This window comes from Salmo salar, chromosome 26, assembly GCF_965601325.2.
Source record: "Salmo salar chromosome 26, fSalSal1, whole genome shotgun sequence".
Taxonomy (NCBI): Eukaryota; Metazoa; Chordata; class Actinopteri; order Salmoniformes; family Salmonidae; genus Salmo; species Salmo salar.
Genome location: NC_138316.1, coordinates 16,754,710 through 16,781,794, shown reverse-complemented (window position 1 = coordinate 16,781,794; position 27,085 = coordinate 16,754,710). Strand labels below are relative to the sequence as shown.

At 46.5% G+C, this 27,085-nt stretch overlaps 1 protein-coding gene across 1 annotated transcript in view; it reads left to right on the top strand.

Annotated features, from left to right (window-relative positions):
- Window positions 1–26,819, top strand: part of LOC106587234 (lysyl oxidase homolog 1) — a 36,057-nt gene extending 9,238 nt beyond the window's left edge. Inside the window, exons 2-7 of the mRNA XM_014175431.3 lie at window positions 11,254–11,362; window positions 12,542–12,679; window positions 20,281–20,437; window positions 20,732–20,827; window positions 23,437–23,552; window positions 25,046–26,819. Of these exons, the coding sequence (XP_014030906.1) occupies window positions 11,254–11,362; window positions 12,542–12,679; window positions 20,281–20,437; window positions 20,732–20,827; window positions 23,437–23,552; window positions 25,046–25,052 (623 nt within the window). The 3' untranslated portion in view covers window positions 25,053–26,819. The remainder of the gene's footprint in view (window positions 1–11,253; window positions 11,363–12,541; window positions 12,680–20,280; window positions 20,438–20,731; window positions 20,828–23,436; window positions 23,553–25,045) is intronic.
- Window positions 26,820–27,085: the final 266 nt, after the last annotated feature.

The window sequence follows — 27,085 nt, the reverse complement described above, 5'->3', positions numbered from 1 at the left end:
TAGGCTAGTGCTTTGCTGTTCGTTAGGCCTACTCATCTTGTTGGCTGACGAAAAGTAAATGTGTATGTACAGTTATTCCAATATCTTCAATATGCGCCTCAGAATTCGATAAGAAGGACGCGCAGTTGCGTCCCCAATGTGTCTCTCTTCACTTGTAGCCTATAGGTGCTGAGATGCCTGGGGGAAGAAACAGATCACGTGACGGGCATTGGTTAATAAGAATTAAGATATCTGAGAGAGCCATGGAAGTGAGAGGAGCTTCGGAGCACGCAGCCGGGTGATGGGAATTATAATTATTATATTCAGCCCAAGGGCACAACGGCCGCTGGCCGAAGAAGGCATGGATTTTTTTTAGGGGGAAATTTGAGGCATTATCAAGTGCTTGTCAAATTGTGAATGAGAGACTGATGAGGTGTATGCAGCCTGTGCAAGAAACAAACTAGAGCTCATGCCATTCATGCAACTTTTTTCAAATAATCATTAGAGTCGCATCATGCACTCTTAGAATGTATTAAAAATCTAAACATATAGGCCTCCTGAGTGGTGCAGCGGTCTAAGGCACTGCATCGCTACAGGTGTCACTACAGAACCAGGTTCGATCCCAGGCTGTATCACAACCGGCTGTGATGGGAGTCCCATAGGGCGGTCCACAATTGGCCCAGTGTCGACCGGGTTAGGGGAGAATTTGGCCAGGGGGGCTTTACTTGGCTCATTGTGCTCTAGCGACTCCTTGTGTGGGTCGGGTGCTTGCAGGCTGACCTTGTCGTCAGTTGAACAGTGTTCTCTCCGACACATTGGTGCGGGTGGGTGTTAGGATGTGTGGTTTGGCGGGTCAAGTTTCAGAGGACGCATGACTCGACCTTTGCCTCCCGAGCCCGTTGGGGAGTTGCAGCGATGAGACAAGATTGAAATTGGTGGAAAAAAATGGGGTACATGTCACGTCCTGATCAGTATTTAGGTATTATTTGTATTGTAGTTTGGTCAGGACGTGGCAGAGGGTATTTGTTTTGGTTGGTTCGGGGTGGTGGTTTGATTAGAAGGGTGTTTGTTTTATTATTTCCGGGTTTTGGGTTATGTTTTTCTGTATTTCTATGTTGTCTCTAGTTTAGTATTTCTATGTTAGGTAATTGGGTGTTGGACTCTCAATTGGAGGCAGGTGTTTGTAGTTGCCTTTGATTGAGAGTCCTATATATAGGTATGAGTTTTGTTTGTATTTTGTGGGTAGTTGTATTTCGCACTGCTGTTGTCATTATAGCCTGTGAAACTGTTCATCCTCGTTTTTGTTATTTTCTTGTCTACGTGTTTTTGGTTTACGGTTTGCCTTCTTATCCAGAAATAAAGAACATGAGTACACATAACCCCGCTGCATATTGGTCCACTTTCTCAGACGATGATTTCTCTGTTTCGTCTGACGACGGAGAACATGACAGAACTACCCACCACAAAAAGACCAAGCAGCGGAGAAAGGAGCGACGTGAATTTGAGTTGGACCAACGGGAGAAATGGACTTGGGAGCAGATTCTGGCCGGAGAGGGTCCATGGAGGAAGTCTAGTGAGGACCGGGGAACATGGCTGGGAAGGGAGCCCGAGAGGCAGCCCCAATATTTTTTTGGGGGGGGCACACGGGTAGTTTGGCTGGGCGAGGATTGAGCCCCAGGCCAAATCCCCATAACGTTTTTGGGCGACATATGACTGGACAGGTCCCGTGCTTCGGGGTGATGGGTGCTGTGGCGAGGCCGGGTATTTTCAGGCCGGTATGCGCAGTACCAGCGCCCCGCATGTGCCAGGGGAAAGTGGGCATCCAGCCAGTAGGGGTGATGCCAGTCCTGCGCTCGAGACCGCCAGTGCGCCTCTACGGTCCAGTGTTTCCCGTCACACGCACTAGCCTTGAGGTGCGTGTCTCCAGGCTGGCACGTCCAGTACCAGCACCACGCGTCAGGCTTCCAGTGCGTCAGCCCACTCCAACTCGGCCGGTTCCTGCTCCCCGCATTAGCCCTGAGGTGCGTGTCCCCAGGCTGGTACCTCCACTACCAGCCCCACGCATCAGGCTTCCAGTGCGTCAGACCAGGCCCGAGTGTCCGGCAACAGTGCCTCGTCCAGAGTGTCCGGCAACAGTGCCTCGTCCAGAGTGTCCGGCAACAGTGCCTCGTCCAGAGTGTCCGGCAACAGTTCCTCGTCCAGAGTGTCCGGCACCAGGTGAGACGGCCCACTGTCCGGCACCAGGTGAGACGGCCCACTGTCCGGCACCAGGTGAGACGGCCCACTGTCCGGCACCAGGTGAGACGGCCTACTGTCCGGCACCAGGTGAGACGGCCCACTGTCCGGAACCAGGTGAGACAACCCACTGTCCGGAACCAGGGGAGACGGCCCACTGTCCGGAACCAGGGGAGACGGCCCACTGTCCGGAACCAGGGGAGACGGCCCACTGTCCGGAACCGAGTGAGTCTGCCCGCGACCCGGAACCGAGTGAGTCTGCCCGCGACCCGGAACCGAGTGAGTCTGCCCGCGACCCGGAACCGAGTGAGTCTGCCCGCGACCCGGAACCGAGTGAGTCTGCCTGCGGTCCGGATCAGAATGAAGTTTACAATAACTTTGAATTGTGTGAGTCTGCTTACAGCCCAGAACTGAATGAGTCTGCCTACGACCCGGAACTGAGTGAGTCTGCCTACGGTCCGGAGACAAGAGACTCTGCCTACAGTCTGGAGGACAGTAGGCCAGAACCTAAGCCACCTCCAGTATAGGTGGGTTGGGTAAGGGGGGTGAAGCACAGGTGCCGTCGTTGACGGCAGCCACCCTCCCTTCCCTCCCTTTAGTTAGGGGTTTATTTTTTTATTTTTTTGTTGAGGTGCATCCGGGGTCTGCACCTTTAGGGAGGGGTAATGTCACGTCCTGATCAGTATTTAGGTATTATTTGTATTGTAGTTTGGTCAGGACGTGGCAGAGGGTATTTGTTTTGGTTGGTTCGGGGTGGTGGTTTGAATAGAAGGGTGTTTGTTTTATTATTTCCGGGTTTTGGGTTATGTTTTTCTGTATTTCTATGTTATCTCTAGTTTAGTATTTCTATGTTAGGTAATTGGGTGTTGGACTCTCAATTGGAGGCAGGTGTTTGTAGTTGCCTTTGATTGAGAGTCCTATATATAGGTATGAGTTTTGTTTGTATTTTGGGGGTAGTTGTATTTCGCGCTGCTGTTGTCATTATATAGCCTGTGAAACTGTTCGTCCTCGTTTTTGTTATTTTCTTGTCTACGTGTTTTTGGTTTACGGTTTGCCTTTTTATCCAGAAATAGAGAAGATGAGTACACATAACCCCGCTGCGTATTGGTCCACTTTCTCAGACGATGATTTCTCTGTTTCGTCTGACGATGGAGCACGTGACAGTACAATACAAAAATAATTCAAACATGTAGCCCAATGTTTGTATCACAACTAAAGTTGCATAATTAACTCTAAATTAAGCATATAGGAGGACTTGTTTATTTGTTAACCACTCAACACTGAATAGCCGTGTGTGTACTCCCTCAGAAATCATTTGGAGAAAATATCCTTTCTATTTTATGTTCTGTATTCTTCATACTATAAAATAATATAAAATAATGCAATGGAATTCTAAGCAAATCTTGTCTGCTAAATGTATTATTTTTTTTATTTCACCTTTATTTAACCAGGTAGGCCAGTTGAGAACAAGTTCTCCTTTACAACTGCGACCTGGCTAAGATAAAGCAAAGCAGTGCAACTAAAACAACAACACAGAGTTACATATAAACAAATATACAGTCAATAACACAAAAGAAAATAAAAATATACAAATCTATGTACAGTGTGTGCAAATGTAGAAGAGTAGGGAGGTAGGCAATAAATAGGTCATAGAGGCAAAATAATTACAATTTAGCATTAATACCGGAGTGATAGATGTGCAGATGATGATGTGCAAGTAGAGATACTGGGGTGCAAAAGAGCAAGAGGGTAAGTAATAATACGGGGATGAGGTAGTTGGGTGTGTTATTTACAGATTGGCTGTGTATAGGTACAGTGATCGGTAAGCTGCTCTGACAGCTGATGCTTAAAGATAGAGAGGGAGATATAAGACTCCAGCTTCAGAGATTTTTGCTATTTGTTCCAGTCATTGGCAGCAGAGAACTGGAAGGAAAGCCGGCCAAAGGAAGTGTTGGCTTTGGGGATGACCAGTGCAATATACCTGCTGGAGCGCATGCTACGGGTGGGTGTTGTTATGGTGACCAGTGAGCTGAGATAAGGCGGGGCTTTACCTAGCAAAGACTTATAGATGACCAGTGGGTTTGGCGACGGATATGTAGTGAGGAACTAGTGTAGCCCACAGCCATATGGCATAGCCAGATCAGGGCCTAACATAAAGGAGAGCACAGAATATGCAATTCTGTTTTTCTGAAATAGACTACATTTTCTTCATATCATGTTTCTTTAGATTTGTCTAAAATAAATAATGGATTTATTGTGATGGTGTATACTATTCTTTAATGGATTTATTGACTTTTTAAAATGTAGATGTTTTAAAGGTCTGCATCAGTGGCTTGTATGCTTGTCATAGGCGTCGTAAGGATAGTACAAAGGGGCAGCGGGTATAGTGCTCATACTTAATTTATTTAAAGATAACGCTTAAACAAACGACGAAAAACAGTTCCATAAGGCACACAGGCTATACAGAAAATAACCACCCACAAAACACAAGTGAAACAAACCTCAACTAAATATGGCCTCCAATTAAAGACAACGACAACCAGCTGCTTCTAATTGGAGGTCCTACCAAAAAACCCAACACAGAAATAGAAAACTAGATTTAAACATAGAAATAGAAAACATAGAACCTAAACCAAAAACACAAACACACAAAACAAACACCCCCTGCCACGCCCTGACCAAACTACAATGACAAATAACCCCTTTTACTGGTCAGGACGTGACAGCACCCCCCCCCCCCCCCCCCCCCCCAAAGGTGCAGACCCCGAATGCACCTCAAAAACAAAAACCCCAGAAAAACGACCCCAAACTTGAAGGGAGGGAAGGGAGCTGTGCTACACCCCCCCTTCCCAATCCTCCCACTACGGAGGTGGCTCTGGCTCTGGGCGTAGCTCCCGTTCAGAAGACTTTGGACTGTGCGGCATCGCTGGAGACCCCGGGCTGAGAGGCGTCGCTGGAGGCCCCCGGCTGAGAGGCGTCGCTGGAGGCCCCGGGCTGAGAGGCGTAACTGGAGGCCCCCGGCTGAGAGGCGTCGCTGGAGGCCCCGGGCTGAGAGGCGTCGCTGGAGGCCCCGGGCTGAGAGGCGTCGCTGGAGGCCTCGGGCTGAGAGGGGTCGCTGGAGGCCTCGGGCTGAGAGGCGTCGCTGGAGGCCCCGGGCTGAGAGGCGTCGCTGGAGGCCCCGGGCTGAGAGGCGTCGCTGGAGGCCCCGAACTGAGAGGCGTCGCTGGAGGCCCCGGGCTGAGAGGCGTCGCTGGAGACTCCGGGCTGAGAGCGTCGCTGGAGGCTCCGGGTTGAGGAGCGTCGCTGGAGGCTCCAGGCTGGAGAACGTCGCTGGAGGCTCCAGGCTGCGGAGCGTCGCTGGAGGCGCCGGGCTGAGGAGCGTCGCTGGAGGCGCCGGGCTGAGGAGCGTCGCTGGAGGCGCCGGGCTGAGGAGCGTCACTGGAGGCTCCTGGCTGAGGAGCGTCGCTGGAGGCGCCGGGCTGAGGAGCGTCGCTGGAGGCGCCGGGCTGAGGAGCGTCGCTGGAGGCGCCGGGCTGAGGAGCGTCACTGGAGGCGCCGGGCTGAGGAGCGTCGCTGGAGGCTCCTGGCTGAGGAGCATCGCTGGAGGCTTCTGACTGGGAAGCGTCGCTGGAGGCGCCGGGCTGAGGAGCGTCGCTGGAGGCTCCTGGCTGAGGAGCATCGCTGGAGGCTTCTGACTGGGAAGCGTCGCTGGAGGCTCCTGGCTGAGGAGCGTCGCTGGAGGCGCCGGGCTGAGGAGCGTCGCTGGAGGCTCTGGGCTGAGGAGCATCGCTGGAGGCTTCTGACTGGGAAGCGTCGCTGGAGCCTCCTGGCTGAGGAGCATCGATGGAGGCTCCGGGCTGAGGAGCGTCGCTGGAGGCTCCGGGCTGAGGAGCGTCGCTGGAGGCTCCGGGCTGAGGAGCGTCGCTGGAGGCTCCTGGCTGAGGAGCGTCGCTGAAGGCTTTGGGCTGAGGAGCGTCGCTGGAGGCTCCGGGCTGGGAAGCGTCGCTGGAGCCTCCTGGCTGATGAGCGTCGATGGAGGCTCCGGGCTGAGGAGCGTCGCTGGAGGCTCCGGGCTGCGGAGCGTCGCTGGAGGCTCCGGGCTGAGGAGCGTCGCTGGAGGCTCCAGGCTGAGGAGCGTCGTTGGAGGCTCCTGGCTGAGGAGCATCGCTGGAGGCTTCTGACTGGGAAGCGTCGCTGGAGGCGCCGGGCTGAGGAGCGTCGCTGGAGGCTCCTGGCTGAGGAGCATCGCTGGAGGCTTCTGACTGGGAAGCGTCGCTGGAGGCTCCTGGCTGAGGAGCGTCGCTGGAGGCGCCGGGCTGAGGAGCGTCGCTGGAGGCTCCGGGCTGAGGAGCATCGCTGGAGGCTTCTGACTGGGAAGCGTCGCTGGAGCCTCCTGGCTGATGAGCGTCGATGGAGGCTCCGGGCTGAGGAGCGTCGCTGGAGGCTCCGGGCTGAGGAGCGTCGCTGGAGGCCCCGGGCTGAGGAGCGTCACTGGAGGCTCCTGGCTGAGGAGCGTCGCTGGAGGCGCCGGGCTGAGGATCGTCGCTGGAGGCACCGGGCTGAGGAGCGTCGCTGGAGGCTCCGGGCTGTGGAGCGTCGTTGGAGGCTCCTGGCTGAGGAGCGTCGTTGGAGGCTCCTGGCTGAGGAGCATCGCTGCAGGCTTCTGACTGGGAAGCGTCGCTGGAGGCTCCTGGCTGAGGAGCGTCGCTGAAGGCTTTGGGCTGAGGAGCGTCGCTGGAGGCTCCGGGCTGGGAAGCGTCGCTGGAGCCTCCTGGCTGATGAGCGTCGATGGAGGCTCCGGGCTGAGGAGCGTCGCTGGAGGCTCCGGGCTGCGGAGCGTCGCTGGAGGCTCCGGGCTGAGGAGCGTCGCTGGAGGCTCCAGGCTGAGGAGCGTCGTTGGAGGCTCCTGGCTGAGGAGCATCGCTGGAGGCTTCTGACTGGGAAGCGTCGCTGGAGGCGCCGGGCTGAGGAGCGTCGCTGGAGGCTCCTGGCTGAGGAGCATCGCTGGAGGCTTCTGACTGGGAAGCGTCGCTGGAGGCTCCTGGCTGAGGAGCGTCGCTGGAGGCGCCGGGCTGAGGAGCGTCGCTGGAGGCTCCGGGCTGAGGAGCATCGCTGGAGGCTTCTGACTGGGAAGCGTCGCTGGAGCCTCCTGGCTGATGAGCGTCGATGGAGGCTCCGGGCTGAGGAGCGTCGCTGGAGGCTCCGGGCTGAGGAGCGTCGCTGGAGGCCCCGGGCTGAGGAGCGTCACTGGAGGCTCCTGGCTGAGGAGCGTCGCTGGAGGCGCCGGGCTGAGGATCGTCGCTGGAGGCACCGGGCTGAGGAGCGTCGCTGGAGGCTCCGGGCTGAGGAGCGTCGTTGGAGGCTCCTGGCTGAGGAGCGTCGTTGGAGGCTCCTGGCTGAGGAGCATCGCTGCAGGCTTCTGACTGGGAAGCGTCGCTGGAGGCTCCTGGCTGAGGAGCGTCGCTGGAGGCTTTGGGCTGAGGAGCGTCGCTGGAGGCTCCTGGCTGAGGAGCGTCGCTGGAGGCTCCTGGCTGAGGAGCATCGCTGCAGGCTTCTGACTGGGAAGCGTCGCTGGAGGCTCCTGGCTGAGGAGCGTCGCTGGAGGCTTTGGGCTGAGGAGCGTCGCTGGAGGCTCCGGGCTGAGGAGCGTCGCTGGAGGCTCCGGGCTGAGGAGCGTCGCTGGAGGCTCCGGGCTGAGGAGCATCACTGGAGGCTTCTGACTGGGAAGCGTTGCTGGAGCCTCCTGGCTGAGGAGCATCGCTGGAGGCTCTGGGTTGCGGAGCGTCGCTGGAGGCTCCGGGCTGAGGAGCGTCGCTGGAGGCTCCGGGCTGAGGAGCGTCGCTGGAGGCTCCGGGCTGAGGAGCGTCGTTGGAGGCTCCTGGCTGAGGAGCATCGCTGGAGGCCCCGGGCTGAGAGGCGTAACTGGAGGCCCCCGGCTGAGAGGCGTCGCTGGAGGCCCCGGGCTGAGAGGCGTCGCTGGAGGCCCCGGGCTGAGAGGCGTCGCTGGAGGCCCCAGGCTGAGAGGTGTCGCTGGAGGCTCCTGGCTGAGGAGCGTCGCTGGATGCTCCGGGCTGAGGAGCGTCGCTGGAGGCTCTGGGCTGAGGAGCGTCGCTGGAGGCTCCGGGCTGAGGAGCGTCGCTGGAGGCCTCCTGCGTGGAGTTGGGACCGGTCTCCCCGGACTGGGGAGACTTACAGGAGACTGGGTGCGCAGAGCAGGCACGGGGCACACTGGGCCGTGGAGGCGCACCGGTGGTCTGGAACTCAGGGCTGGCACACCCCGTCCTGGCTGAGTGGTCACTGTAGCCCGGCAGGGGCAGAGCGCTGGCACAGGGCGAACTGGGCTGTGCTGGAGAGTGAGGGCTGCCGTGCGTAGAGCAGGCGCAGGGTAAGCTGGACCGAGGAGACGCACTGGTGGCCAGATTCGCTGCGCCGGTACACTTCTCCCTGGCTGCCGGCCAACTCTCGCCCGGCAACGCTGCAGAGCCCCTACTGGCCGCACCGGACTGTGCGTGCGTATGGGCGACACCGTGCGCATTTCTGCGTCGCTCGGTGCTCTCCTCGTCACCCGCTCCCCACGGTAAGCACGGGGAGTTGGCTCAGGACTCCACCCTGACTCTGCCCAACTTCCCATGTGCCCCCCCCCAAAAAAAAACATTTTGGGGCTGCCTCTCGCACTTGCCTTTGGGCCTATACAGCGCCTCATAGTAGCGCCGCTCTGCCTTTGCTGCCTCCAGTTCCTCCCTCGGTCGCCAGTACTCCCCAGCCTGCCTCCAGGGTCCGTTCCCATCTAAAATCTCCTCCCATGTCCACGACTCCAAATATTTCTCCTGCTGCTCCTTCTTCCGCTGCTTGGTCCTTTTTTGATGGGTGGTTCTGTCATACGCGTCGTCAGGATAGGACCAAGGCGCAGCGGGTATTGTGCTCATACTTAATTTATTTAAAGATAACACTTAAACAAAATAAACAAACGACGAAAAACAGTTCCATAAGGCACACAGGCTATACAGAAAATAATACCCACAAAACACAAGTGAAACAAACCTCAACTAAATATGGCCTCCAATTAGAGACAACGACAACCAGCTGCCTCTAATTGGAGTTCCTACCAAAAAACCCAACATAGAAATAGAAAACTAGATTTAAACATAGAAATAGAAAACATGGAACCTAAACCCAAAACACACAAAACAAACACCCCCTGCCACGCCCTGACCAAACTACAATGACAAATAACCCATTTTACTGGTCAGGACGTGACAATGCTATGCATGGAAGCCAGGAGATGCTAATATGTTCATGTTAATTAACTCTAACTGGGAAGGAAGATGGAAAACTATATTCACTTCGTAATATTACTATCATGACGTGACTATGAGACGCGGCTGTATCTAGGGGGATTTGTATTTTGCTGAGCCTGCTAGCTAGCTACATTTCGGCTAGCTAGCAAATCCTGTGAAGTCACCAAAATTATTTTAAATAACAATTGAGGTAGCTATAGTATGTAATCTAACTCAACACTTATTAACTACTACAAACTCATTTAAATTACAGTATATAAAGGTTAACTTACTTGTTTTTCACTGTCCAGTGGCAGCACAAGTGGGCATTTGAACTCATCACATGATCAGCGTCTCGTCGGCAACACTAAAAAAGTACTTCCGTGTCACGGAATTTCTGATTTAAAAAAAAAGAAAAGTGCCCAACGTAATAGTAGAAAAGTGTCAATAACCATTATTGATAAATGAACAATAACTGACTAAACGTTAAAAATGACTCATATTTTTCATATTTAAGTGACATTTGCATTAAATTTGGGTTTTAAAATATGTTCCAAGGTTAAATAAATGCCCCCAATGCGAATCACTGTATATGGAATACGTATGGGCTTAGTATTGTAGGGAATACTCAGTAGGGTCTCTAGAATGTATAGATGGTGTCATTTCATGGGGCTCTGAATAATACGGTGTTGCTGGCCTTTTACTCAACCAATTCCAATGGGGCCCGAATCACATTACATGTGCGCTTACTTCACTACAGAAAACCCACAAACCAAACAACAGTGCAGGGCATGCTCATTGAATTAAAGGTCAACAACACCCAAAAATCTTAGTTTCTTTGATTTTTTCCAGACCTCAAAAGTCATCCCCTAATGTGGTTTCAGCATTGTTGTGAACACAGAAAATCCAATTTGGTTGTTTTTCTATTAAAAAAAGTGTGAAAAAGGCCCTACCAACGTGTTTTGCTGTGCATGACTGCACATTAGAGTGTGTTTCATTCTGCAGCACAGCATTTTGGAGGAAGTTGAGTTCAGGTCCAATGTTGACTCTGCACCCAAGAGGGAAAGAGGTTGGGCCATCCAAAAAATGTTTTAGTGAATTAATATAGAACATTTAGCAGACGCTTTTATCCAAAGCGACTTACAGTCATGCGTGAATAAATGTTTAAGTATGGGTGGTCCTGGGAATCAAACCCAATAGCCTGCCGTTGTGATGCTCTACTAAGATGCATGACAGGGTTATAAATGCTTTCTGAAGCCTCCATTTAATGATTTATAAGACCTTTATTAAGCGGTGCTTCTACCACCCTTTATAAAGCACAGGTTTATGTCATATTTGACATGGTGGGTTGTGTCACATTTGACATTGGTGGTTATGTCACACAGTTATGCCACATTTATGAACCATTGATAAAGCCTGACATACGGTTACAGATGATTTGTAACACATCTTTGCAGTGTTTATGAAGGCTTTATAAGCTGCATGTCATTTAAGGCAGGACCTTCTACTGCATCTGTATCAAAGTCCTTACAATAACACGATGCAGGGGAATTAAATATAGCTGATAAACGGGTGTAAAGCTGTGCTGTTTTATTTGAGGAATGACCTCACTGGTCGGTGCACCACAACAATACTCTATATTCTGTCAAGGGAGGATGCAGACCTGTTAACATTGACATTGGCATCAAGATACTGGTACTAACACGATTGAATCAATTGCTGTTGAAGGATACTATGTGTTGAGCCAAGTGTATTGTTCTAGGTTTGCCAGACCTGGTTCCTGATCCCAACTATGTGCAGGCCTCCACGTATATCCAGAGGGCTCACATGTACTCTCTCCGTTGTGCTGCCGAGGAGAAATGCTTGGCAAGGTAAGAGACCATTTTCAACCTTTCAAGTGTTTTAATAAGTGTCTGTATTTGCTTTGGATGAGGAGAACACACATAGTGTTGTTAGTAGTCACTCTGCACACTTTAATGGCATGAAAAATTACCACCAGTTTTTGTAAGCCAGTATACACATGCCGATGGACAATCAGTCTCCTCCAGTTAGAGCAGATTGAAAGATTCCATGTGCCTATCGGTGAATATTCTCATTTAATGTCTCAGCACCGGATTGTTTTATCTACCTGCTTAGTAAAGTTACTCCTTATCTAATTTGCAGTATATAAAGTTTGGAACCCAGTTCACAGTGCAACATCAATAAACAAAAATCTGGTCACCTATGCCTGTCACTAAGGCTGCATTTACACAATTCGGATATGTTGCCACTAATTGGTCTTTTGACCAATCAGATCATATCTTTTGCCCATAATTGGGCAAAAGATAAGATTTGAGCTGCCTGTGTAAACGCAGCCTAAAGCTTGTCTATCTATCCTGGCCTGTCAGTAAATGGTTCTCTGAGTGGTTTGGTCTGCAGTCGCAGCACACATAATGGGCCTCTGACTTTGGCCCCAGGGTTAGATGGGTACGGTACAATTGCCCAGGCTGCAGAGCATTTAAATGATGGCGATGAACTTTGTTGTGCCACTGGCTCTCCTGTTTGCACTCCTTCCCATCTCAAGCACAGCCATTCCTCGAAGCCCTCTCATATTATGTCTGTGTTATCAGCAATCATGGACAGATGGCCTTGTATAATGTGTAATACACTCCAATGTCAACAACAGCCATAAGATGAATTACAAAGATTTTTACTGCTACTTTGGAATGCAGGTTATTATTATAACAATTCTAAAACATGTGTTCATACTGGACCTCTCTACACAGTGTATGCCTGTCCACTAAAAAGATTCCCTTGCTACAAGACTGAAAAGGTGTGCAGTAGGCTATGGAGATTAATCACAGTAAACTGTAATGTAAATTATTTATTTATCATATTCCTTCCCTCTAGCTTTTCCAGGCCCGCTCAATTCTGTCTAGTTGCAGGAACACATTGTGAGCCTGAGGTATCAGAAACTCACTGGGACAACCCTTGGGAGACTAGTTCTCTGTAGCCATCTGTACCTTCCTTCACTCATTGCTATTCCATACTTTGCGTTTGTCTCCCCACAGCACTGCCTACAGCGGTGAGACTACAGACTATGACATCAGAGTCCTGCTTCGCTTCCCACAGAGGGTTAAGAACCAGGGGACAGCTGACTTCATGCCCAACCGACCCCGACACACCTGGGAGTGGCACAGCTGCCATCAGTGAGTAACCAGTGTCTCCCCAAACCCATATATGCTATTGGTTTATGATACTCAAATCAAATCAAATTGTATTTCTCACATGCGCCGAATACAACAGGTGTAGACCTTACAGGGAAATGCTTACTTACGAGCCCTTACCCGACAATGCAGTTTTAAGAAAAAATCTAAAATAAAATAAAAGTAATAAATAATTAAAGTGCAGCAGTAAAATAACAATAGCGAAGCTATATAAAGGGGGTACCCGTACAGAGTCAGTGTGCGGGGGCACCGGTTAGTCGAGGTAATATATGTGTCACGGTAGTCGAAGGGATTAGACCAAGGCGGAGCGGGTTGCGTGCTCATCATTATTTTATTTATAGGTGAACACGAAAAAAAACAACAGTAAGACAGTTTCGCAGGCTACACAAAACAGCAATGCAAAAAACAATCTCCCACAAAGGGACAGGTGGAAAACAGGCTCCCTAAGTATGACTCTCAATCAGAAACAACGATGTACAGCTCTTCCTGATTGAGAGCCACACCAGGCCAACAAAGAAATACACAACATAGAAACCCTAGAATACAAAAACAAGAACATAAACCAAAAACCCTGGAACACATAAATCCAACACCCCTCTACATACACACACACCCCGAACCATATAAAACAAATACCCCTCTACCTAAATACATAGCCCAAACCACATGAAACAAACACCCCCTGCCACGTCCTGACCAACCTATAATAACAAATAACCCCTATTACTGGTCAGGACGTGACAATATGTTAGTCATTTGGTTAGATGTTCAGGAGTCTTATGGCTTGGGGGTAGAAGCTGTTTAGAAGCGTCTTGGACCTAGACTTGGCACTCCGGTACCGCTTGCCGTGCGGTAACAGAGAGAACAGTCTATGACTAGGGTGGCTGGAGTCTTTGACAAATTTTAGGGCCTTCCTCTGACACCGTCTGGTATAGAGATCCTGGATGGCAGGAAGCTTGTCCCCAATGATGTACTGGGCTGTACGCACTACACTCTGTAGTGCCTTGTGGTCGGAGGCCGAGCAGCAACCCGTCAGGATGCTCTCGATGGTGCAGCTATAGAACCTTTTGAGGGTCTGAGGACCCATGCCAAATCTTTTCAGTCTCCTAAGGGGGAATATATTTTGTCATGCCCTCTTCACAACTGTCTTGGTGTGCTTGGACCAGGATAGTTTGTTGGTGATGTGAATGCCAAGGATCTTGAAGCTCTCAGCCTGCTCCATGACAGCCCCGTCGATGAGAATGGGGATGTGCTCAGACCTCCTTTTCCTGTAGTCCACAATCATCCCCTTTGTCTTGATCATGTTGAGGGAAGAGGTTGTTGTCCTTGCACCACACGGTCCTTAGCTTAGTGAAGAGCTTTGAGGGCACTATGGGGTTGAACGCTGAGCTGTAGTCAATGAATAGCATTCTCACATAGGTGTTCCTTTTGTCCAGGTGTGAAAGGGCAGTGTGGATCAGTTGGGGAGGTATGCAAATTGGAGTGGGTCTAGGGTTTCTGGGATAATGGTGTTGATGTGAGCCATGACCAGCCTTTCAAAGCACTTCATGGCTACAGACATGGGTACTACGCGTCGGTAGTCATTTAGGCAAGTTACCTTAGTGTTCTTGGGCACAGGGACTATGGTCGTCTGCTTGAAACATTACATTTACATTTACATTTAAGTCATTTAGCAGACGCTCTTATCCAGAGCGACTTACATGTTGGTATTACAGACTCAGACAGGGAGAAGTTGAACATGTCAGTGAAGACACTTGCCAGTTGGTCAGCGCATGCTCAGAGTACACGTCCTGGTAATCCATCTGGCCTTGCGGCCTTGTGAATGTTGACATGTTTAAAGGTCTTACTCACATCGGCTGCGGAGAGCATGATCACACATTCGTCCGGAACAGCTGATTCTTTCAAGCATGTTTCAGTTACTTGCCTCGAAGCGAGCATAGAAGTTATTTAGCTGTGCTTCCCTTTGTAGTCTGTAATAGTTTGCAGGCCCTGCCACATCTGACGAGCGTCGGAGCCAGTGTAGTACGATTCAATCTTAGTCCTCTATTGACGCTTTGCCTGTTTGATGGTTTGCCGGAGGGCATAGTGGGATTTCTTATAAGCTTCCGGGTTAGAGTCCCGCTCCTTGAAAGCGGCAGCTCTACCCTTTAGCTCAGTGCGAATGTTGCCCATAATCCATGGCTTCTGGTTGGGGTACGTACGTACAGTCACTGTGGGAACAACATCCTCGATGCACTTATTAATGAAGCCAGTGACTGATGTGGTGTACTCCTCAATGCCATCGGAAGAATCCAGGAACATATTCCAGTCTGTGCTAGCAAAACAGTCCTGTAGTTTAGCAACTGCTTCATCTGACCATTTTTTTATAGACCAAGTCACTGGTGCTTCCTGCGTTAATTTTTGCTTGTAAGCAGGAATCAAGAGGATAGAATTAGGGTCAGATTTGCCAAATGGAGGGCGACAGAGAGCTTTGTATGCGTCTCTGTGTGTGGAGTAAAGCTGGTCTAGAATTTTTTTCCCTCTGTTTGCACATTTAACATGCTGATAGAAATTAGGTAAAACTGATTTAAGCTTCCCTGAATTAAAGTTCCCGGCCCCTAGGAGCGTCGCATCTGGATGAGCATTTTCCTGTTTGATTATGGCGGTATACAGCTCATTGAGTGCGGTTTTAGTGCCAGCATCGGTCTGTGGTGTTGTGTGCTATGAAAAATACAGATCAAAACTCTCTAGGTAGAAGCCACTACAGCTTATCATGAGATACTCTACCTCAGGCGAGTAAAACCTCGAGACTTCCTTAGATATCGTGCACCAGCTGTTGTTTACAACTACTGATAGGGTGCCATCCCTTGTCTTACCAGAGGCTGCTTTTCTATCCTGCCGGTACAGTGTATAACCCGCCAGCTATTCATGTTGGTTATTCATGTTATTCATGTCGGTGAAACATAAGATATTACAGTTTTTAATGTCCCGTTGGTAGGATATACGTGCTTTTGGTTTGTCTATTTTATTATCCAGCAATTGTACGTTGGCCAATGGTACCGATGGCAAAGGCAGATTAGCCTCTCGTTGCCAGATCCTCACAAGGCACCCCGATCTCCTTCCTCGAAACCTCAGTCTCTTTCTCCTGCGAATGACGGGGATGAGGGCCTGTTCAGGTGTCTGGAGTAAAACCCTCTCTTCCGACTCATTAAAGAAAAATTATTTGTCCAATTCGAGGTGAGTAATCGCTGTTCTGATGTCCAGAAGCTCTTTTCGGTCATAAGAGACAGTAGCAGCAACATTATGTATAAAATAAGTTGCAAACAATGCGAAAAAACAAACTAAATAGCACGATTGGTCAAGAGCCCATAAAACGGCAGCCATCCTTTCCGTTGCCATTGTACACAACCTTGCTATGCTAAAAACTGTAAGATCCTTGCTCTACAGGGTTAATCAGATTTGCTGTTTCATGTAACATTAAAAGTTGTTTGTTTAGCTCATTCGTTTTCTATTAGTTTGGTTAGCTGAGTTCGGTGCGTTCACATTTGCTCTTTTTGGTGAAATCATGACTTTCCTTAATACAGTATGTCATGACATCACTGATATGTTTGGACACCCTCTGCCCTGGCCTTCCTCTATGACCTTGCATTCCACAATGATTTTGTTGGTCACAGTATGTCTGGGTTCATTGGGTTTGTGCAACAAGTCTCAGGCTGTACTTACTGTCCTCAGCTCTATGGAATGTTGACTGCCCATTAGCAGATTGGCAATGTTGCCTGCTGACATCACTGTTCGTTTATACATTGGTTTCCAGGGCGGGAGTTAGCCAATGCAACAGCTCGATTTGACTGGCCAATGGAAATGTGAATAGAATCCATAAATGTTCCTGTCAATCTGTGCCCTGGCATCATAGGCCTGGTGCCTGGTATTATATGATGACATGATTTTGTGTTAGTGGAACAGCACCGAACCCCTCGTCTCCCGAGTGGCACAGCGGTCTAAGGCACTGCATCTCAGTGCAAGAGGTGTCACTGCAGTACCTGGTTCAAATCCAGGCTGCATCACATCTGGCTAGGATTGCGAGTCCCATAGGGTGGTTCACAATTGGCCCAGCCGGGGTAGGCCATCATTGTAAACAAGAATTTGTTCTTATTAACTGACTTGCCTGGTTAAATAAATAAAAAGAACACAGTAACAAGTGTGCTTGTTTTGAGAAAATAAACACTCTTTGCCAAATCAACTTTACTGTCCTACATTTTGCCCCCCAATGGAATATTTTAATACAATGTGTAGTCAGAGTATGCCCCCTTAATCCATCCATATGTTAATTTGTGTATTGAGCAAATGTTGTACGGTACAGAAAGTTTAGGATAAAACCTTAGAATCAGTGTTTTATGGAGACAAACAGATAGTATGAACTCTGTTTAATTTAAATACAGTGTGCATCATTAGATTCAGATTTCTCTATTAAAAAGTATGTACATCTCAATATTACATTTCTGTCCATTTGCACAATAGAGTGCTCAATAATAATCAAACAGAACAACAGATGTACACAGTTAAAGTCCGGATGATGTACAGTGCCTTCGGAAAGTATTCAGACCCCTTGACTTTTTTCACATTTTGTTAAGTTACAGCATTATACTAAAATTGATTTTAGGATCATCTATCTGCACACAATCTACACACACAATACCCCATAATGACAAAGCAAAAACAGTTTTTTAGAAATATTTATTTATTAAAATGTCTAATTTATTATTTTGCTTCTAATTTATTTAAAATAAAAACAGAAATATTATATTTACATAAGAATTCAGATCCTTACTCAGTACTTTGTTGAAGCACCTTTGGCAGCAATTACAGCCTCGAGTCTTCTTGGGTATGACACTACAAGCATGGCACACCTGTATTTGGGGAGTTTCTCCCATTGTTCTCTGTAGATCCTTTCAAGCTCTGTCAGGTTGGATGGGGAGCGTTGCTGCACAGCTATTTTCAGGTCTCCCCAGAGATGTTCGATCGGGTTCAAGTGGGCATTCAGAGACTTGTCCCAAACCACTCCTGCGTTGTCTTGGCTATGCGCTTAGGGTTGTTGTCCTGTTGGAAGGTGAACCTTCGCCCCAGTCTGAGGTCCTGAGCACTCTGGAGCAGGTTTTCATCAAGGATCTCGCTGTACTTTGCTCCATTCATCTTTGCCTTGATCCTGACTAGTCTCCCAGTCTCTGCCGCTGAAAAACACGCCCACAGCTTGATGCTGCCACCACCATGCATGTAATCTGGTTGCACTGTATGGAATGCAAACACCATCCACTAAATATTTCCCCCCCTTCTCCTACCTGGCCACCTGGAAGTCTTTGTATTGCATTTTAACACAACTGGGATATGACTCATGGGTATAAAGTGCAAAGTGGGATTGGAATGTTTGCGTGTTAGGATTACAAGCCAGTCTTATTCCAGCCTTCTCCCTGTGTCCTTCCAAAAGTTAATTCTCTCTAGTTGACATAGTCACAGGGGGAGATCCAGGATTTCAAGGTGAGGGAAAGGGCCCTCCAGTCCAGACAGCTCTAGGCCCAGTGTCTCCCTGTCTGTCCCACTCTCACAGAGAGATAACAATCTCAAGGCTACCATCTATAAATAAACGTCTGTCATGGGGAAAAAATGATGGCCATATTTGAAACCCCCATTGCACTGAACACCCGCCTCAAAACCCCTGCCCTTAGACACATACACACAAACACACACACACAAACACACACACACACACACACACACACACACACACACACACACACACACACACACACACACACACACACACACACACACACACACACACACACACACACACACTCAGACACACCACATACAGAGGGTGTTTTGCAGAGAGATGCCCTCTCAGGATACCCAGTGTGCTGTGTGCATTCCTCTGGGTTTACAGATTCCCTGTGTAGTCGGTGCAGATTCCCCTTAGAGAATCACATGGTGTAGCTTTTAGCCTGCGGAAACACACTGTTCCTCACCTGAGAGGAGCTGTTTACCATCTTCAACTGCTATGGAAAGAATGACTTCTTCTTTCATTTGTCACCTCCTCCATTGGTGGAAAGTACCCGTCTGCCTTTCCCTCCAATCCTCCATTCAATCTTTAATGACTACGCCACTAAAAAGTTGTAGCTATGTTAAAACAGGGAACATGAGGTAAGGAGACTAGGTTATTATTTATACAGTCTGAGTCCAACTGACTGAACCAGCTCCAGCACTTACCACACCTGCACTACATTCACCAAAACACACACTGACAAAATTCTTAGTGTCTGGAATCTGGAATGTGACATTCGGTAAAAATTGCAAGAAAGGGTGATTAATTGCAATAATTAGGATTAGGATACATTTAAGTACATGTGAGATGAATAGGTTGACAAAGCACTCCAGCTTTTCAGCCATTAGACGCTGTATTCACAGTTCAGATGACGTCTTTCATAGGAAATCCAACTTGGCTGAAATATGAGGCCATGACTGTATCTGGGAATCGAAATGGAATATGTTTTACATTTACCATGCTGCCATTTATTCCAAACAGCAGGAGACTGAATAAGACAGAGGAAGCTTTCTTATTCACTGTGCAACACTTTTTCTAATGCATATTTAAAGGAATCCCCCATGTATGTCACTTGTATGCTCAACCTTACAGTGTAACAGTATCTGTCTGATTTATCTGAGTACCACAGTGTTAACAGTTAGTATGGAAAGGATATTCACAACATGCTGGTCTGCAGAGGGCAACAGTAAACAGCCAGCCCTCTCAGGTCACTGTCTGACACTTGGAATTGGTCCACATCCCAGCTACAAGATGGTGCAAGGCTATTAGAGTAAATGATTTCAGATGAACCAGCACCAGCAGTACACTGAGACACGGAGTGGTGTAACTCATTTCCCATTCTGAGGATATGATTTGTTCTCATGGGTAACCAGGCTAGCAGTGGCAAAACGCAGCATTCCAACACTGTTAAAGCTGTGTAAACACATTCACACACACACGAACACATGCTCAATCCTTCACTTATCTTGTGGTAGTGATTAAAACTTTCCAGATTGATATAAAGTAATTAACGAGACCTCATACATCAATAGATTGTTAATGTCTTGCTTCATCAGTGCATGGTTGTAGGTATTAATTACATTCTAGTCTCCTTTGGTACGTAGTGGTATCCTCAGTCAAGCTGCACCGAGTTGAAGTGTTGACAGGTGAGGGCAATGGGCTGTTCAAACAAACAAGCACATCTAATTTAAAGACTTTGGATGGTGGCCTGCAGTAAACAGTTTGTTTTGTGTTGGTTTACTGATTATCATGTAATTATACTTTATGCAAATTGAGCACGTCTCTAGTATTGGCTGTTGTACCTGTCATTAACTGAATTTATAAATGTTAAAATTAGACTCTTCTTTGTTCCCCTGCTGACCAGCCTGTGCCATGCCTCCTCTCTCTCCTGCGCTACACACAGACGCTTTTTACCTGTCACAAATTCATTTTAATATGGTAAAAGTGGACATTTACTCCCCTCTTTTTGCACAACCAACCACCTACTTTCCCTTCTGTCTACCCACAGACACTACCACAGTATGGATGAGTTCAGCCACTATGACCTGCTGGAGGTCACCACAGGAAGGAAGGTGGCTGAGGGACACAAGGCCAGCTTCTGTCTGGAGGACACCACCTGTGACTTTGGTCACCTGAAGCGTTATGCCTGCACATCTCACACTCAGGTAGATACACCAACACATATCTCTCTAAGGTAGATTTGCCAATACACTTGGCATGGCATCATTCATTTGTCCGACGGCAAGTCGGTGTCATGGTCTTGCACCAGGTACTGCAACAATGTGTCATCATCTGAGATTTCAGCGAGCAACTACAACATGTCTCTTGTTTAACAATTCTTCCACCCCACTCAGTCTTTCTATGAGTCAGAGATGGTGCAGGCACGTGTCTCTGGTGCAGAGCTATAAGCATAGTCTGTTGATGTTCAACATGAATAACTCTCCTCTATGTTCCTCCAGGGTCTGAGTCCGGGCTGCTACGATACGTACAACGCTGATATTGATTGCCAGTGGATCGATATAACAGACATCCAACCTGGGAACTACATACTAAAGGTGAGACTAAGAGCAGAGGAAAGTTCTGATGTGTACTTTGTAATCTTCCAGGAAGGCGACATTCCAAAGGCAACATTCCATAGGAAAAGCTTACTGGAAAAATGTATCGGAAAGTTTTACATTTGGAAAGTTGTCTAAAGCTATAAAACATTACGTTTCCTAGACTGTGGCTCATACCGATCTACTAGTTTTGACTGCCATTCAGTCCCATCGCTCTCTGCCTGTCTGTGTTGACCTCAAGTGTTTCAATGTGGGACAAATCCTAACTTGGGTTGCATGTAGTGGACAGTAATATTTGACATGTCTATATACAGTATATATGATATTATAAATACTATATTATAAATACCTCAATACCTCACATGTGTAAGAAGACTGAACAATTATCCTATTAAAATGTTTCTCTGACTCCATAAAGATAATTAAAATATACAAGAAAGCATTAGGCAGTGAGTTGACGTTGACTAGCAAGAATTGGTCTGAGAATGATCTATATCAAAGGCAGGTATTTAATTAACATTGTACAATGAATGGATTCACCTACAAGCCATAAAGCTTAAGTTACAAAGCATTAACAAGCATTACAAGGCATTATTCTAAGTATATACAGTAGATTCTAAGATTAATTTACAGGACAAAGCATGAACAAAAATATGTTTACTAGTCCAGAGGCCTGGAAGCCTAAGAAATTGGAATTGATCCTACAACCTTCCTCCAAATCAAATGTAATTTGTCACATGCTCTGAATACAAAAGGTGTAGACCTTACCATGAAATGCTTACTTACAAGCCCTTAACCAACAATGAAGCTCAAGAAATAGAGTTAAGAAAATATTTAAATAAACTCAAGTTTTTAAAAAAAAATCAAATTTTACATTTTAGTCATTTAGCAGACGCTCTTATCCAGAGCGACTTACAGTAGTGATTGCATACATTTCATTAAAAAAAATTCCGTACTAGTCCCCCGTGGGAATCGAACCCACAACCCAGGTGTTGCAAACACCATGCTCTACCTACTGAGCCACATGGGACAAATCAAAAAGTAACACAAGAAAATTATATAACAATAGCGAGGCTATATACAGGGGGTACCGAGTCAATGTGTGGGGGTACAGGTTAGTTGAGGAAATTTGTAACGTGTAGATAGATAATAAACAGAGAGTAGCAGCAGTGTAAAACCAAAGGGGGGGGGGGGGGGGGGGGGGGTTTGTAAATTGTCCGGGTGGCCATTTGATTAATTGTTCAGCGGTCTTATGGCCTGAGGGTAGAAGCTGTTAAGGAGCCTTTTGGTCCTAGACTTGGCGCTCCGGTATCGCTTGCCGTGCGGTAGCAGGGAGAACAGTCTATGACTTGGGTGACTGGAGTCTTTGACCATTTTTTGGGCCTGGACTGGATACAGGATGAGAGAGAGATCAAAGGCATTTCATTCCATTTATAACATCTGAAGGTGTAACCTTTCAACCCAAAACCAACCACCATTGAGCAATCAAATGATACCAAGTTGGCAGTAACCTAAACACTCCCAGGCTCAATCTACACAGGGTGTCACAGCATTTAAAGGCTTGAGTGGGGGATGAAACCAATGTAAATAAGACAGAATTCCTGAGATGAACATCAAATCTTTTTGCATATAGTAAATCAGAGTTCACCCTATACAGACACAAGTAACCACAGAGATCATACATACATATAGATAGCATCAGAGTTATCCTCAGTGAACAGTAACCACAGAGATCATACATATATATAGAAAGAATCAGAGTTATCCTCAGTGAACAATAACCACAGAGATCATACATATATATAGATAGAATCAGAGTTATCCTCAGTGAACAGTAACCACAGAGATAATACATATATATATATAGATAGCATCAGAGTTATCCTCAGTGAACAGTAACCACAGAGATAATAGATATATATAGAGAGCATCAGAGTTATCCTCAGTGAACAGTAACCACAGAGATAATACATATATATATAGATAGCATCAGAGTTATCCTCAGTGAATAGTAACCACAGAGATAATACATATATATAGACAGCATCAGAGGTATCCTCAGTGAACAGTAACCACAGAGATAATACATATATATAGATAGCATCAGAGTTATCCTCAGTGAACAGTAACCACAGAGATAATACATATATATAGACAGCATCAGAGTTATCCTCAGTGAACAAGTTTCAAATACAAACCATATGTGGATACTATAGAGATAACAGATACAACAAAGGACAATGCCGAAGGACTAGTCAGCCCTTCCCCCTTCTTCTTGGCCCCTCAGAAGGGGAAGGGCTGACTAATCCTTGGGCATTGTCCTTTGTTCCTGGACCATTTGCCATGCAACTCCAGGTGTCAGAGAGCACATAAATTAGTCTAGAGCACACATATAGATATCTTAGTTCCTCATTAATTCCCCATTGATATCAACAAATGATTTAAGCAGCACTTCAAATGTTTTATTTACACATACAGTATCTCAAATCAAGATTCTCCCACCAGTCTCTGCCCAGAATTCCACGGATAAAAGTACTGTGTAAGTTATTGTTTTATTCCTACCTGCCTAGCTGTAGTGGTATCCTCTTGTATCCTCCTCTGCCTCGCAGCTCCAGGTCAACCCCAAGTACCTTATCTTGGAGTCTGACTTCACCAACAATGTGGTGAGGTGTAATATCCACTACACGGGACGCTTCGTCACAACAACCAACTGCAAGATATCTCAGTGAGTACAGCAACGTCTTTTTTGTGATACTAGTCAAAAGACAAGCTCTCATTATTATGCCAAACTACCTGTTAGAACTAATGTTTTTTAGTTTATTACCTAATGATTCTGTGAATCATGTTCATCAATGTCACCAAGATGAATGATTACTGACTGTTTTATACTGCCTCTCAGAAGGAGCAGTAAGGCTATTGGTACTTTCAATGGGTTGATTAGGAAGTGTATTATTACATTACACTCCGAATTACTGATAAATCATTTTTATGAAAAAGACTTAGCTTTAGAGCATACTTTATCTGAGCAATGAAAATGTACAGGTGAGGTGGTAAATCACCTGTAGTTCTATGGAGTATATAGGGAGTACACAGATCATTAAATGGTGAGTGGGCTAAAGCATTCAGAAAACCATGTCACCCTATGATACAACAGTGATATGTGGAGTTTTATTTGACATTGGAATGAAATAGAAACATATAATGACAGTATATACCCTCTGTGTATGTCCTAGTTGTCAATAACTAACAACAAACATGCTATTTCGTTTTTTTATTGTTTCGTTTCAGTTTTTGTTTTTGTGTTAGGGACAGAAAGCATGTGGGGAGGATAGGAGCCATTTGTATTGTAAAGTTTTTGGGGCTGATTGATCAGGCCATAGGTTAGGTTAGGATTCAATTATAAACTCCATCTCAAGCGCTGAGACTGGTACTAAAAAATATGGTGGAAGGAAACTCTCTCTCACCCATGTTTACGCCAATCCAATGCTTTTTAACTTTAGTGGTACATATAAGATGGACAGGGGCAGACTGGGACCAGAAATCAGCCCTGATAAACCAGACATTTTTTTTCTCACTTGAGGGCCCCTCACCAGACCATTTTATTTATTTAAGGCCACCCATTATTAGCCAGATAATGATGATTTTGTGCAACAACAAAAAAGCTAGACAGGCCCACTGGGCTAAAAATGCACCAGCCCATCTGACATTTCGGCCAGTCCGTTCCTAAAGGAGAATCAAGTTAGCTACTTAGCCGATTTTTTTTCCTTGTTAGCTAGTGATAGCTAGTGATAGTGATGCACAAACTAGGCCTATTTGAAACTTCGCCATCTCCTGGAAGCATTTCAGTAGCTTTAAAACACTTCAAAAGCATGAAAACCCCATTGAAAACCCCCTTCGATTTCTGTCCAAAGTTTAGGGGAAAAAATTAAACTGAACATAATTCATGATTGTTTTATTTTCTTTTAGTTCATTTTGGAGTCAAAGATAATAGTTTAAGTTTTACAAACGGGTTTGTTCATTATTTAATTTCAGTTTCTAACTAGTTTTTCATGATTGGTTTTCGTTTTAGCTTCAGTTTAAGTTTACTATAATAACCTTGCCTTGGTCTACAGAAAAGGCCTTTAATAAGAATGTGTGGACAGGTACGCTAAACTCTCTGTCTCTCTGTGTTATGAACACCCGCCTCATTGTGTTGTTTGTTCTGTGTCCATCCTGAAGGTCCTGATCAGACGTGGGAAGTCTGCCCAGCCAGGGTGAGTCCTCCAGGACAGTGCTGTTCCATTGAAATGTGAATGGAATTCATTTTGTTATTGTTGTTGCTGTTGCTGTTGTTTTGTTTGTGCTGTTTCCTGGGCCCAGAGTGAACAAGGGTTCCAGTGGCACTGAAGAAAACATGGGGATATTTACACAAGCACACAAACTGAAAACCCATACCAAACTCAACACTCCAGTCTCCCACAGTCTCCATTGTTGTTTTCCTTCTATATTATCCATAACCTTCTCTCCCAGACCAACCCCACTGCTCTTATTTCTACTCTGACAGCCTTAATGAGGCTTTTGTCCATGAAATAGTAAACATCTTGGACATTGTGAATACGTTGCTCACAGCTGTGAGCAGAGTAGCTCTGTTTAGTTTTAAATAAGGTGTGAAATGGAGCTGGTGCTGAAATTAGTGGTCCCAGACGAGTCTGGGCTCAACTGCAATTCAACAAATTTAAAAAATGGTGCATTCATCCATGCTGTCTGGGAGTACGACATGGCAGCCCAGCCAGTGACTCACCAGGACCATTATAGTGTTGTTTTTCTTCTTCTCTCTGCCTCTTTGTGCCAGGTTGAAAAATTGTGATTCTCCGAGTACATTTGCATAGTGTAATATTATGGGGAGAAGCCAGGTCTTGTTTGTTTGCACGCGTTAGTCTCCATCAAGTAGTCACTCAACATAAAGAGGCTGTCAGAACATAGAGCGTTACCGCCTCTAAATACCGTCAAAGTCAGTTTTCGTCCTCGTCCTTCATTTTTGTATTTGTCTCACAGGAAAACATAAAGCTTAGTTGGCAGAACTGCCAAGGAGGTGCTTTCCAGAATGAAACTTACATTGGATTGTTCTTTTTTAACTACCAACACTGGTCAGATGCCAAATAGGTTGTCTGTAGCTTTGTAAGAAGAATGTACATGACAATTAACCCACTGATGCATGGTTTTAGCTATGGAGAACTGTACTTGTTTTAATTGATTGTATTTTGATTCTTGTCTTTTTTTAACGAAAGGGTCTTTAGTACTGTGTTTGAATTGTTGCTGTATTTGTGAAATTCCAGGAACTCATATATAGTTTTTTTATGCAAATCCAGACCAAACTTTTGATTTGTTCAAATCGAGTGTGTTGTGGCAGAGAGTGACTGTAAAAAAGAAACTAATGTGGTAAAAACCTATCATTGTGATGCATTACACTGGTAGGTTTAGCTTGGCATTACAGACAGACAGAGTGCCGAAATGCCGCCTCTACCTACCTCTAAAAGAGTGAGTTATTGTTTCCAGTTGAGTGTACGGTTTCTATTACACATCCCTGTGATGATGGCCCACTATGGCCTCCCACACACTCCGCTGCAGCACACACCTACAGTAAAACACTTAAGAGAAAGGATTTAGGAACATGAACAAATGCAGAACAAGTCTAGTCTTGTATACTGTTTATGTACCATATTACACGTTAACATTACCATTTTAACATTGTACATAGTAGTCTATCAATGCTATCATTGACCAACACTTTTTTGTATTCTGGTTGCTCTTGATATTGTATTTTTACCAAAGACAGGAGGAAAGTATAATTAGGAGATTCTATTCAATCAATGGAATGACACTATTAGACTTGTGGATTATAGCAGGTATTACTAAATATATGAGTATATGTTGATTTGCTTGAATCCTTCTGTTCTTGAACACCTGTCAAAAATGACATACCCAATAAAGACATACATTTACACCTCTATAAGGTGTTTGGACTGACATGTGAATGTTGTTTACAGGCTGTAGTTACCGATGTGGTTTCTGTCATTGTGTTAAAAACAAATATGTCGCTTTTCGTGGGATAATAGCATGGATAATAATGGATCAAAAATGTATTCAAGGTTTTTAGACATCTGCATGCACGAGACATAAACATTAGACCAAACTTCAATGCTGGAAAGTACTTAAAGTTCCAGTTTCGTGTGTGTATCTCATGTTAGGATTTGGACATACATCCATTTTGTTATGGCA